At 38.3% G+C, this 15,138-nt stretch overlaps 1 protein-coding gene across 2 annotated transcripts; it reads left to right on the top strand.

The window, feature by feature from the left end:
* Nucleotides 1-9,558: 9,558 nt before the first annotated feature.
* On the top strand, nucleotides 9,559-14,736 carry LOC110168330 (UDP-glucuronosyltransferase 1-2-like). Of its 2 annotated transcripts, none has more exons than XM_020933760.2 (2): nucleotides 9,559-9,669; nucleotides 13,149-14,736. In XM_020933760.2, the coding sequence occupies exon 2, from the start codon at nucleotides 13,150-13,152 to the stop codon at nucleotides 14,734-14,736; it is 1,587 nt and encodes a 528-aa protein (XP_020789419.2). In that variant the 5' UTR covers nucleotides 9,559-9,669; nucleotide 13,149. The 2 variants fall into 2 exon arrangements, with proteins under 2 accessions (XP_020789419.2, XP_020789420.2); XM_020933761.2 differs by lacking the exon at nucleotides 9,559-9,669 and adding an exon at nucleotides 13,011-13,024.
* The last annotated feature ends 402 nt before the right edge of the window (nucleotides 14,737-15,138 follow it).

The following is a 15,138-nucleotide window of genomic DNA, read 5'->3' as shown; positions in this document are numbered from 1 at the left end:
TATGCAGTGGCTCACTTGCCCAGCTTCCTTCAATCTACAGAATACTACAGAAACTGGCGTATACCTAGAGTAAAATCAGACAACGTCAGTGTTGTTATTGGAGCTGAGTAAAGGTACAAATGAAAGTAGACACTGATAATGCTATACTGGGACTGGAAGCATGGACTACTAGAAATATGGAATCATCCACATGTCCACATAGTTGCTGACAATAATAACAGTCTACATATAACGTTATGTTTTGTAGAAGCTTCACTGGTAAAATGACATTGAGTGACTTGCGGCACACAGAGTTACTAGCTGATTCTTGAGCCTGTTCGCTTGTAAACATAGCGGCACCACTTTGTTCTTACCTGGGGTGCAGGTACAGCAGTGCTCTTCAAAATAGATTTCTTTCTCTGTCCTGGGCATGAAGGAACATAATCTTTGTCGAATTCCGCATGGCACACATTTAGTTTTTTATCTTTGGCAATTTGGTTTCCACATTGAAGCCTAAGGCAAGAAGCCAAAGTTGCCTCTGAGCAATGTCCTTGACAGGAAAACGGTGAAATGTGTGCGGAGAGTCAGACATTTTTTTTAGATATATTCTTATATAGTTTAAGCAAGTTTATATGCTCCAACTCTCACGTTAGCGCTCTCATGTCACGGCAGTCACCGGCCTGAGCATGTAAACACCAAACACCTGAAGAAAGTGATGGATCCATGCGCGGCTGTCACCTGGCAGCAGCGTGCAGAGATACGAACGGAGAGAAAATGGTGCCAAGCGATTATGAGGCCTGACTTTTTTTGTTGACAAAGGTTTTGTCTTTTGTCTTTTAAACACATACTGTTGACCCCAGCCAACTTTCTGGACTACTTTTGTCAGCACCAAATGTTGCCTCTCCCGTGCTCGAGAGGGTGTGAAGGTAAACCCTGGAAAAGGAATACAAGGGACAGGTGATTTGTCTTTCGCATCTCAGGACTGCAGGGTTTATTCTGCTATAACAAATAATTTCTAATAAACATTTCCATTGCATCTTACTTACAGAACTTACTGATACATGTTTAAAGTTTTACATTTATACATTAATTAATAAGCAAACAAAACTGTACCATTTAAATCTAATTAATTATGTAACTAACTTAGCTGCAACAACTTAACATGGCGACCAGCCCGCAGTGTTGGGGAGTAACAGATTACATGTACTGGGGTTACGTAATCGGAGTACAAATTATGAGTAACTGTATTCAGTTAGTTACTTTGTTGAAATAAATTGATTACACAGCGGTATTTTACTGTTTTCACAATTTGGACTAAACCAGGTCTAAAACAGGACTAAAACAGGATTTAACAGGACTAAACCATGCCGCGTGCACCGTGTCTCCTCCTCCTCTTCTATCAATAATATTTTTAATTTGGTTAAGTAAAGTCTGAGGTTTTTCATTATTTTTTAGCAGACAAAACATCTTATTTTAACATTTCCTCGTCTTTGTTTCTCTACAGCAAATCAAGTAATCCAAAGTATTCAGATTACGTTACTCACGTTAAGTAATTTAATGGAATATGTTACAAACTACATTTTGGGGTATGTAATCTGTAGGGGAATACGTTTTAAAAGTGACCTTCCCAACACTGCCTGCCCGTGACATCAACTGTTACACTGGCACTGCACTTGCACATGAACTGCAACTTTAACATGTACATTCTGTGCTGAAGCTTTACAAAAATGTACAAAGTAAAAGCTTAGGAAAAGGAATACAAGGGACAGATGATTTGTCTTTCGCATCTCAGGACTGCAGGGTTTATTCTGCAGCGCTGTCCCTTGAATTCCTAACTCCTCCTACCAGTGCGCCCCCTAGCGGCACTCCACAAACGATATCATATTTCCAAAAAAAAATAGTGGGTGTCTGTTTTTTTTATTACTGACATTAACATATAAAACTCATAACTTCATTTAAGCTGTTTTAGCCCTTTTAACTCATTACTATGAGCCTTATCCAAACCCGGCCAGGATCTCGGCTCACTGGACGCTGTCGGCGGTAAGTCAGTGTGGATGCGCGACACTGGTGACAGGGATGCCATACAGATTCATGTCAAACAACCCGAACTATCCCTTTAAAAAACAAACCTAAATATTGTAATTCTCTGTCTCTGTCTCTTAAGATTCTGTGTGTATAAATGTTCAGCTGTATACACTGAATGGATATTTGGCACATCTTAAGATGGGGTAAGTCAACTTCTAGGTAAATTTGTGTGAAAATTAAAAAAAAAAACTCCAGATTTTTTATATGTTGAAGTAGATGTATAGGGCTACATTTTTTCTGTTGGTGTCATTGAGGTTGGGCATGTCCCTTACTGTCAATTTCAAGGTCAAAATATAGGTCAAAAGGTAATTCATCTCAAAAGTACTCAAGTGCAAATGATTGGATTCCTTATTATGTCCCCTTTCCAGAGATACCTTGATTTTTTGAGCACTAGTTGCTGAGTAAATGCAATTTGAAATTTGGCGACCATGTAAAAAAGTGAAAAAATGAAATTGCGATATCTCGGAAACCATTGTGGAAGCTTTACTGGCTGTTTCCTGTTTCAATCTGTTGCCTGGTGTTTGTCATGTTCTTCTATCTCAGGTCCACTGTCATCTAAATCCTTCTCTAAATTAGTATCAGGTTCATTTCCTGACCCTAAAGCAAAAAGAAAATAAAATGCTGCTGAATGTTAACAGTAAACCACAGTAAATGAACAGGTTCACTGCAAAACCTCAATCTTATCAAGAATACTTCTCTTATTTCAAATCAAAATGTCTTATTTTCAATCAAAACAAATCTCTTTACACTTCATCATACCTTGTCGCAGAAATGGGATTAAAAGTTTAAACACAGAGTGAACTCACAGAGTACTTTGATTGAAAGTACATTTACTGTCTACAAAGTTAAAGAAATATGAACTATCCTACCAAAAGACTCAAAGAGAAGAGCTAATGCTTCATTTGTGATCAGCTGAGGCCTCTTTTTCATGTGGTCCATCATCTTTGTATGTAGAGGCAAAAATGCGTAAGTCAAAGAGATGACTTTAGACAGACAGTGATTTTAGACTCTTACAAGCGTTCTGAGAGACTGAGGACGAAGGCAGTAAGACAGGGTGATGCAGCAGGTAGGAGAGTAAAGTTACACAGATATCTCAATTTGGCCAAACAATGACTTAGGCAATTATGCTATAAGGCTAACAATATAGCACTTGTTAAGATGAAGAAGAACAGCAGTTTTTATTTCTGTAAATGAACTAAAATGTATATACTGTACCTGAAAAATGTCTGACCGTGTCTTCCATATGCTACCATAGATTAGTGCTGCCACAGACCTCTTCATGTGTCATGCCATACAATTCCCTCTTTTCCCTGTCTTTCTTCTGTTCTCAACTACCCCAGCTACTACCAACAGGTTCTTTGGAGACTACATACTACTACTAATCCGTCACCACTTTCCCCACTCTTCAGATTTTGAATCTGGAAAGGTTGTGTAAGAAACACTGTAGCCAATATGAGGTGTGTGTGTTTGCGTGTTTGTGAGAAATTCTGCTACAGGTAATGGGGAACTCCAGGGCCATGACCAGGTAATACTAGAGCATAGTATAGCACCTGCCTTTTTTGCTCTGGGATTTTGGAAACGAGGCTCCGGTGCCATCTAGATAGAGGCTCAGGGGCACACCTTCCCGTAGGTGTGCCACTAACATGCCTAAGCTGGTGTCTGTACAAGTGTACAACAAATGGGTCCACCTGAAAAATCTGGATATGACCTGGGACATGTAAGTAATTGGTGTCACATTCTTTAATAATGTTCTGTGTCAAAAGAACTTCCAAGGCAAATTTTGACCTGTAGTATGTAGCTATTTCTTTGGCAACTACTACACCCAATAAAAGTCAAGAAAGTGCTTTGGCTGAGTTTTAATGAATTTTATGGGTAAATTATTTACTCACCCTGCTTCACTAATCTAAAAGTGACTACTTCCAGTAATGTGGTGACCATTTGGAGATGGTCCCTGTCTCTGTAGCCACAGAACAAAGGTTAAAGCTTCAAGACACAACGGATTCCGGCACTCCAAAACAGTAGAAAAAGTTAACACATCGCACGAGGAAAAATATAATTAAAAGGCCTTTATTTGAATGGCCAAAGCCAACATGTTTCGACCTCAACTGGTCTTCATCAGGGCTTAATTAAGAACAAAGATGGACTGGCCATCCCTTCATCCTCCCATCAACCCTCGCATAAACGCAGAACACGGCGAGGCAGACGAAGAAAGACGACCAGTGACACGAAGGAGAACCGGCCTGAGACACAGGACTCAGAGACATTATCCGCGGTAATTAACCTTTCTGATTTCAATTTATCTAAGGGCCTTACTTTTGTCCCTACCAATGGTGTTAATGAATTTCAGACTAAGGTTGATTTATTCTGCTTTTATAGGAACTTACATCTTAAGGCTTGGTATTATAATACTAATAACAACCAGGCTATGTCTAACGGGTCTGTTACCTCTATGGGGAATGGTATTATGTCAACAAAGTTTAAACCTAAATCGAGATTTTCACCGACTGTATCTAATCCGACACTACTTACTTTTACGAGGAAAATTGATTATGAGGTAAACAAATTAATACAGAGTAATCCATTCCTTCCTAGGAATAATCTATCTCACAAGGAGCGCAAATCCCTAAATGAACTTTCTGATAACACAGATATAATAATTCGTCCAGCAGATAAGGGTGGTGCTGTAGTAGTCTTATCTAAAGCTAAATATGTGCAGGAGGCTCATCGACAGCTCAACACGAGATATTATGAAAGACTCTTTACCAATCCTTTGTTAGTTATGAAAAAACTATTTGATATATACTCTTAAAGGAAGCATGGGACATGAGAATTATTAATGACAACGAATTTGTTTTTTTAACAGTTGAACACCCGGTTCTGGCAGCCTTCTATCTGTTACCTAAGGTCCACAAGGGGCCCAAGGACAATCCCCCTGGACGTCCAATTATATCTGGTAATGGCACTCACTGAGCCAGATACCAAATATATTGACTACTACATAAAACCTTTGGTAAGAACACTTCCATCTTTCATTGAGGACACTACAGATGTACTGAACAGGATTGGTTCTTTGCTGAACATTAAAGACCAGTTTCTTGTGACAATGGATGTTGAAAGTTTGTACACTAATATTGAACATCAAGAGGGGTTATCTGCTCTAAAATATTTTCTTATTGAGAGTGACATCCCCAAATCTTCTTGTGATTTTTTGTTAAAGCTTACAGAATGGGTTATTCATAATAATATTTTTATTTTTATGGATGAGCTTTATATTCAAAAGATTGGGGTTCCAATGGGTTCTTGTTTTTCACCAAACTATGCTTGTTTATATTTGGGTCTTTGGGAGAAGAACTTTGTTAATCCATTTTTCCATTGTATCACTTGGTATGGTCGCTATATTGACGATATTTTGTTGTTATTTAATGGTACTTTACAAGAACTATTGGATTTGTACAAATATTTAAACTCTATAAACCCCAATATTAAATTATTAATGGAATATTCACAAAACAGTATAAACTTTTTAGATCTTACCATATTTAAGGGGGAAGGGGACCGTTTGCACACTACATTACATAGGAAAGAAACCTCACGTAATACTATCCTTAGAGCAGATTCATTTCATCCTCAACACCTTAAGCGCAACATCCCTTTTGGGCAATTCCAACGTCTACGTCGCATTTGTAATCGGGAAGAGGATTTTGTAGAGCAGGCAGAGGCTATGTCTAATCGGTTCTTAGATAGGGCCTATCAGCCTACAGTGGTCAGAAAGGCTTGTGACAGGGCTCGATCTCTTGATCGGGGCACTTTACTCACTAAAAACAATACGGCTAGATCTAAAGAGCTATCTCGGCCTATGTTTGTTACCACTTACAGTACTAGTGCTGAACAAATCAAAAAGATTGTTAAAGACAATTGGTCTATACTTTTAAGTGACCCTGTATTAAGCAAAGTGTTTCCTGAACCTCCTTTATTTTCTTTTAAACATGCTCCAAATCTTCGAGACAGATTAATGAATTCTTCTCTTCCTCCAGAAAACAAAAGTACATGGCTACAAAAACCCATGGGCACATTTAAGTGTTTGAATTGTCCTCATTGTCCAAATGTCTTTCAAACAAAAACGTTCATGGATGTACACAATAGTAGATCATTCACACAAAATTATTTCATTAATTGCAATACTACTCATGTGGTATATCGTCTGTCTTGCCCTTGTCCAGAAGGCTTTTTCTATGTTGGCCGCACTAAAAGGCGTATGCGAGATCGTTTAGCTGAGCACAAATACGCAATCAGGGTTAAAAATCAAGATTACCCAATGGCTCGCCATTTTTTGTGAGAATCATAATAGCAATGACACTCTGCTTCGTATTGAGGGTATTGAACATGTGAAACCACTGGCAAGAGGTGGAGACAGACTTCAAAAATTAAATCAAAGAGAAGCTTTCTGGATTCATAAACTGAGAGCATGTGAACATCCAGGTTTAAATGAGGACTTTGATTTGTCCTGTTTTTATAATTGTTCTTTTATAATTGTTTTTATAATATGTGTGTGTGTATATATATATATATATATATATATATATATATATATATATATATATATATTTTTTTTTTTTTTTGCCTGTACCATGTCCTGTCTTTGTGCACCTGTTTTGTCTGCCTCTGATTTACTCCAGCCTTGTTATTGGTTGATGTGTTCTATTTGAAGGCCACACCCAGGCTTTGTTCTTAATTAAGCCCTGATGAAGACCAGTTGAGGTCAAAACATGTTGGTTTTGGCCATTCAAATAAAGGCCTTTTATTTATATTTTTCCTCGTGCGATGTGTTAACTTTTTCTACTGTTTTGGAGTGCCTGGAATCCGTTGTGTCTTGAGTCTTGATCCTTTTTTCCAAGAGCACCCTCTACTTGCTCCTACTGATTGGAACACCTGCAGCAAACAGCCACATTTTTGTTCTTTCTGCAAAGGTTAAAGCTTACTGAGTAGAGTTTTTGAATGTAAATGGAGTTACTATTGTTGTTATCATTTTATTAGATGGACATTAACAAGTTGCACTTTCGTTAACCTAGGTCAAGTTATTTAGGCAAAATGCTTGTTTGGGTTTTAATGTGAGAAAGTTAAATCCCGAATTTCAAGCAAACGTCAAATGTTGAGCCAACTTTATTAGGCTATGTACAGTGACTTTTGTGGGTACAGCAGACTTGGGGAGGACATTAATATTTAGCTGATAACAATTAAATAACACCACTTTGTATGCAAACTACACTGCAACTGAGTATTTATTTTATTGACATATTAAATGCATATACACAGAGTCTTTAAACGTTGTACAGAGTCAAATCAGAGAGACCTAGACCCACGTAGTTTATTCATATTTGTAGTGTTACTGTATTTGACTAGCCTGATTCATCAGCTGGTTTCACTTCGTAGAAACCATCTGACCTTGCAGTGTTAGAATTCATTCACTCGACGTAGGCGGGTACTTTTTATCATTTAACCAATCGCTGCTATTTGGTAGTCAGGTATGTAACTGGTATATTAAGCTTTTCCCAAATCCCGTCGGAAGAAGAACAATAACGTCTCTCCCCTTTATAAAATTCACCAAACATTCTCTTTATTCCAGCTTTAAATCCTCGATCTCGAGAATCGTTGACAAAACAGGATTAATTGGATATAATTCAAAACTACTTAATTACACTTTTGACACATGATGATTTTAGATTTTATTGGTTAACCACTGCTTGCCTTGATTGCTCTGACAACACACCACTGATACACTATTATCTAACTGCTAACACACCAATATAATATGCAATATGATGTAGTTCATACAAGAGGAAGGACACTCTTTGGAGATAGAAGCATAGCTTTCCCCCAAAACACTAAACACACTTCTCATGCCCGTCCTCTACAGACAGTTGCACTCCACAACCCCCACAGTTGTGCTCCATAGTGCAAAGTCTCGTGAGAGTGTGAACATGGAAGTGCTGTGCCACTCAGACAATGTGTGATGTTGTGATTAGACTGGTGCAGAGTAGCGCTTGTACAGAGCCTAACACACTGCTGCCCTGCTCAGGGATACAAGGCTTTGGGTTTGGTCAGCCCCAAGTCTCTATGGTGTGTGAGCTCTACAAGAGCAATACTCCAGAAACAACTGAGCACACATGTGCCAACCGGCAAAGGGCGGTGGCTTCACCTGCACCAGGTTTCACTGCTGCCTCCCTGAGCCTGTGTCATACAAGCTACATAGCTATATATATATATATATATATATATATATATATATCAGGAAAACCAGATTAATTTGTTTACTTACACCACAGGTGTGTCATCAGTCACCTCACTGGTGGAGAGTCTTAAATAATTATCCACATCACCTGACCTCCAGTGGGTCAGTTTGTGTACATGTGGAATATATAACTGGGTGAAGAGAGAGTCTTGATACAGTAGAGAATACAACTTTGTGTTTGTGTTGTTTTTGAGGTTGCAACAGCATTATAACATAAAGCTCACAGTGTCAGTTTTGAGTGATACAGAACTTTTAATACCTATCAGAAATAAACCAATACGGGTGTTGTAATAATATGACACTGATATGACACAAACTCCAATTCTTGATGTTACTTGACCCACAGCCCCACAAATCCCTGCTATTCTGCAAAACAAAGCAGTTGTCAAGCTCCAGGAGTGTATTAAAACCCAGAACCATTGAAACAGACTGGCATTGTTTTCTCTGATGTCTGACTTTTTTTTTTTTTTTCCATAAATCAGCCCGTGACATTTAAAGGGAAGTGGGGAGAGTGATAAGACCTCCTCCCTCTGGAACCAAGTGCAAAAATACAGCCCCGCACCCATTGTCTCCAAGTCATTCTTCCACCAAACAATTTTGATTGTGCCAGATGCCTTTCCTCCCTGATGCCTGCTCTAGGTTCAGCCTGGGTAAACAGCAAAGGCTTTAAAAGGCCCATATGACGCTGTTCTGATTTATGTTCTAATGCAGTTTCCTCATCACAAACAGACCTGGAGCTGTGCTTTGTTTTATTCACACATGTTTAACACATACACACTGCAGATTTAGGCAGAGTTCTTCTCTCAGACGGAAAACACTCTGTTCTAAGTTGTGATGTCATGAGGTAATACAGGAAATGCTCCACTGTTTTTAAACTCCATACAAATTCATTAGAATCCTTTGGATCATTTCAGCTCTGGAATTATCATTATTATTACTGAACAAATAGCAAAAAGTAGCTGTCAACTTGAAATCTACCACTTCATGACATCATTTTGAGCTTTGAAGCTGCAGACAGACTAATAAATTATTACTCACACGTGTGAATGAAACAAAACACAACTCCAGGTCTGATTTTGAGGAGGGAACAACATTCTAACATGACTTAAAGTTCACAAGAGTCCATTTTGTGTCATGTAGGACCTTTAAGTTGTGAATACCATGTTCTCTGACTTCACTGTGAACTTAGCCCGAGTGTTACCACAGTGGACTTTACTCATAGATTATAGACCATGTGAAAATAGTGACAACTTCATTCACAGAAAAAGGTTGAGACGTGGAGACTACAGCGGTGGATCGGAGGAAAAAATCACCAGGTAAGAAACTAAAATTTGAATGTGGTCCAGTCTATGGAGAGACAGTTTTGTATCAAAGGTGGTAAGAAACTATTTACATTTACTTTAATTTTGCGTACTTATAACAATTCTGTATTTAAGGGCAATTTCAGAAAATACTTTTACATAGTACACTATTTTCTGATCTATGTTATAATGTTTCCTCAAAAAAAAAAAAAAAAAAAAATCTCTACTAAAGAAAGGTACAAGGTAGGGTAGGTTAAGAATATAAAAGGTTCTGTTTGGTGAAAGGCTGGGTTGTGTTTCAATATTTAGCTTTATTATACTTTTTTATTTAATTTTTTTATGTATTTAATTTTGAAAATTCCAGATACATTGCATATATTCCATTACATAATTACTCAAATAGTATGGTAAAAATTTGATGGTCTATTTCTTACTTTTCAACTTGAGTGATTTTATGTTTAGGTAATTTTAGCCTGGAGTTACATTTTCATTTTTAAGTTTTTTTTTTTTTTTTTTTTTTATCTTTTTTTTTTTTTATTATTATTATTTTTTAGAAATCTGCAGGGTTTGTGTGTTAAACATGTGGAACAAAACACATCTCCAGATCTGTTTGTGACGAGGAAACAACATTGTAACACAGATCAAACAGAAAATAGCATCACATGGGCCCTTTAAGATTCAATTTTATTTTTTTGCATCATGAATTGAACCAAGGAGCTAATTCATTGCATCCGTCACCATTTTTATGATTATCCCGCTGAATGCATTACAGTCTGTTGTGATCTTTTGTTATGTCACACTGCTGATGGTACTCTTGGCCTACTCCATGGGCCGTCTTTGTGTAATCAGGGTAACGTGACATAGGATCACTGGATAATGAGTAATTAGAGGAGTAGTAGAACTTGCCTGACCCCAATCTCCATGAACTCAACCATGGACAGAGGTCAGGGCCTAGTTAATCAATGCTCTGGGGTTATCGAAATGTTGCCAAAAAACCCCCCTAATCAAGCCAGCAAAGGAATTTTTTCAAGTGCTAAATAAGAGAAAAGTTATCTGTTACGTAAGGGCTTGTTTAGAGTAAGTAACTGTAGTGTTGTCACGATACTAAAATTTAGACTGTAGACTCTGATTGATTCTGATACCACAACAATGATGAAAAGCAGTAAGAAAAAAGTTACATACTGTGATTTTAATGGTCCTATATTACACAAAATTGATTCTTGTGAGCTTTAAGTCATGTTATAATGCTGTTACCTCCTCGAAAACAGACCTGGAGTCATGTTTTGTTTCATTCACACATTTGAGAAACTCTTTATTATTAGTCTGTGTACATTTCCACAGCTAAAAATGCTCTGTTCCAACTTGTGATGTTATCTGAAAGGTTATCTGTTACATAAAAGTTGTTGTTACGATATTAAAATTTCAAACTGGATTTCGATTCTAAGAGTAGTCAAGAATACTCAAAACTGATGCTACAATGACGGTAAAAATGCTAGACAATAGAAATTCAGTATTAAATCGTAGCCCCATATCACCACGTGACCTTATCTTGTGCTCTTATACTCGTTCTGATGCAGCTCAACATTATACTAAGTAATTTAATCTAGTCACAGCAATAACAAGAACAGTTACATACTGTGACTTTAATGGTCCTGTGATGTAAAATGGACTCTTGTGAGCTTTAAGTCATGTTATAATGTTGTTACCACCTCAAAAACAGACCTGAAGTTGTGTTTTGTTTCATTCACATGTCTGAGTAACACTTTATTATTAGTCTGTCTACATCTCCACAGCTCAAAATGCTCTGTTCCACCTTGTGATGTCATCTGAAAGGTTATTTCGATACTAGGAATACACGTAAACTTAAAGCAAGCATGTCCAAACTATGCGGCCCTCAGACAAATTTTTCTTGGCCCCCAGGCTTCCAGGTGAATTGGCCCAAATTACCTTGCATCAATAAAAAAAATAGCTTTTTACTGTAAGTTTTTTTTTTTTAAATCTACGTTGATAAAGTGAGTATTTAATATTTTGTGTGTGGTTTTAAGGATCTCGCGTGAAAAAAGACTGATGGCTCATTCTAACTTGTTAAACATGCACTTATTTCAATAATTCACTGTGATGAGCATCAGTCTTTGGCCCTCGATCAGCCCTCTGCTTCGTCTGTGTGGCCCTTAATGAAAAAACACCCCTGACTTAAAAGTTGAACAGAGTGGTAGCATTGTTATTTTTCAAACTCCATTTTGATACTAGGAAAAGACTCAATATTGATTGTGGTACCACAATGATCAAACAAAACAAAAAAAAACAAAAAAACTCTTTATTTACACAATAGAGTGTCATTATCAACATTAAATTGTACTTTTCTGAATATTACCACATGCTGTTACAGCTGTGTAATGGTCAGTGGTGCAGTAGGTTCATGTTGGTCCATGTGTGTTTACTAGTCTATGTGCTCTTCTACTTGTTCTGATACAACTCAACATCATTTTAAAGACATTCAGGAAAGACTCATTTATGTGCAGTCAGTGTGACTTTATAGTATTGATACTTAGTCAAATAAGTGACCAGTTTCAGTGTTAGTCAATTAGTATCAGATGTTTGATACTTTTCACAAATACACAATACTCTATAGGAATGGTCAAAAGTCAAAATGGCTTCTATAACAGGATGCCCATGAATGTAATTTGATAAAATATCAAACAAATTGGACAATTTAGTTTCAAATGTGTTAAATTATTAAAAAAAAAAAATAATAATAATAATAATCTGTATTGTTCAGAAAAGTGATGCTGAAAATAAAATTGAATTGAAAATCATAATAGACCAATACATGAATGTGTAATCCCTGAGTCTTCCAGGTTGAATCTATAGCAAAGGAACATTCAGTTAAGTCACAAATTTGCTATCAATATGTGGGAAAAGTGGATTCTTTTTGTTTGTTTTTTTGTAGGACGATCAGAACGGTTGGCTGTGGTACACACAAGCCTGAAATGATTTGACTGACCAACCAGACAACAGAAGGTCAATACTAAAACTATTATTGATCGGTGTCAGTTTTTTGATACTTTTGAGTACGGTATAAATGCAGTCCTGTATCTTTCACTGTGGGAGCATCTAATAATACAACATCTGCTCTTCTTAGAATGTGGACCCTCCTCTTCTTCACCTCGGTCGTACTTTGAGCTGTATTCTGTTTCACTTAAAAAAATAAACACACAAACCCTGCATATTTGAGTTCTTAGTTCTTAGGTTGAGTTCTTCTCTCAAACTAAAAACACTCTTTTTCACCTTGTGATGTCATGTGGTGATACAGGAAGTGCTCCACATAATAAAGGATTACGTGTGTGAATGAAACAAAAAACAAGTCCAGGTAAGTTTGTTGAGATGACTATGATACTTAAAGCTCACAAGTGTTTGTATAACATAGGACCTTTACGTCCAAAATAAATCCAAGTGGAAGCATCTAATACCTTATTATCTTATTCTCTTCCTAGAATGTGGACCCCCCTCTCCCTCACCTTGTGTGTCCTCTCTGCTGTGCTGCTCAGATGCCCCGGTGGTGACAGCAGCAGGATTCTGGTGACCCCAGTGGATGGCAGCCACTGGCTCAACATGGAGCTCATCCTGAGACAGCTACACGCCAGAGGTCATGAAATCACTGTGCTTCGCTCTGCAAAGAGCTGGTACATCCCCGAAAACTCCACTGTGTACACCTCCATTAACATACGTATGCTGGAGGACGAGGAGGACATGGAGGTCTACAACAGAATGCTTATAGATGTCATGGAATGTCGTAAGAAGTCACAGTTCATGAGTTCCTTTTGTCAAAAGTACATTCTCACCCAACTGTTGAGTAAAGGTCACAGGATTATTGCCGAATCCACTGCAATTCTTCTGGATGATCCTGTGTTTATGAAAAAGATGTATGATGCTCAGTTTGACCTGATGTTAACAGACCCTGGCTTCCCCCTGGGCACAATCCTCGGACGATACCTCAAGTTACCGATGGTTTTCAATGTTCGTTGGATAAACACCGGAGACAGCCATTTCACAATGGCGCCTTCACCTTCTTCTTATGTTCCGCTGACGGGAACGGAACTTACCGACAAGATGGACTTCATGGACAGAGTGAAAAATGTCTTATTCCAGATATATAGCGAAGTAGAGCTGCAGTTTCTCATCTACCCAGCATATTCCAATCTCATGGCGCGACACTTCCCTCCTGGTTCTGACTTGTTGTCTTTGCAGCTCTCTGCGGACATCTGGTTGGTAAGAGCGGACTTCGTCTTTGAGTTCCCACGTCCGACTATGCCCAACGTAGTCTACATCGGTGGGTTCCAGTGCCAGGAACCCTCTCCCCTCCCAGATGAGTTGGAAAAGTTTGTTGAAAGTTCCGGCGATCACGGAGTCATTGTAATGTCCATAGGAACTTTTGTGTTCGCTTTACCTCGAAAAACAACCGAGGCCATCGCGGCGGCGTTTGCGGAACTCCCACAAAAAGTTATATGGCGGTACAGTGGACAACCACCGACCGCTTTGGGTAACAACACTTTACTGGTGAAATGGCTGCCTCAAAAAGATCTCCTCGGACACCCCAAAACTCGTGCGTTCGTAGCTCACGGAGGCACCAATGGTATGTACGAAGCCATCTACCACGGCGTTCCTGTAGTAGGTTTGCCGTTGCTTTTTGACCAGTTTGATAACGTGATCCGGCTGCAGGCACGTGGGGCTGCCAGGATAGTGGAGGCAAAATCCATCACCAAGGAGTCCTTCCTGGAGGCGGTTAAGGACGTCGTAGAGAATCCGTCGTACCGTGAAAATATTCAGCGTCTTTCAAGATTGCATCGTGACAAGCCAATGACGCCAATGGACACAGCCTTGTTTTGGATTGAGTACGTGATTAGAAACAAAGGGGCACCCCATCTTCAGGCGGTGGGCTACAGCTTGCCGTGGTATTCCTACTTTTGTTTAGACGTAGCTGCGTTTTTGTTAGCCATTGTAGTTGCCGTGGTTTGGTTTTCTATGTTTTGTTGTAGATTACTCTGCTGCAGGAGATCCAAGAGGAAGTTAAAAGGAGAATGAACAAAACAAGAATTGGTATTCTATGTTCTGTTGTAGTTTCAAATTCAAATGGTGAAATTTTACAACATTGTGTTAGGTGGTGAATAAAGCACTATCTCTTTATCTGTCTGACACTGGTTTATATTTACCTTGAAGGTTCTTTTTGACAGACCAGTGTGTTTTTTACTCATGCCTTTACTTGGATATAGATTTGGAATTCCACATGAATATCTGATGTATATTTACCTAGATATCTATCTATTAGGGATGCACCAATACAATACTGGTATTGGATAACGGATAATCGGATAACCAATAGAAAAAAGTATCAACATCAGTATCGGAACAGAAAAACTGGATTAGTGCAGTCTATTTGTTTATCTAGCTATATCATTGGCTACTCGTCTATTTGTGAGCTAGTCT

The sequence above is a fragment of the Boleophthalmus pectinirostris genome, unplaced genomic scaffold, assembly GCF_026225935.1.
Source record: "Boleophthalmus pectinirostris isolate CB_2022bp ecotype Guang Dong unplaced genomic scaffold, ASM2622593v1 HiC_scaffold_20, whole genome shotgun sequence".
NCBI classification, from domain to species: Eukaryota; Metazoa; Chordata; class Actinopteri; order Gobiiformes; family Gobiidae; genus Boleophthalmus; species Boleophthalmus pectinirostris.
The sequence above is the reverse complement of the archived record's forward strand: the minus strand, read 5'-3'. Positions and strand labels throughout refer to the sequence as shown.

Coding starts and splice junctions, on each gene's coding strand:
- LOC110168330 (XM_020933760.2), top strand. CDS start 13,150: ATGTGGACCCCCCTCTCCCTCACCTTGTGTGTCCTCTCTGCTGTGCTG.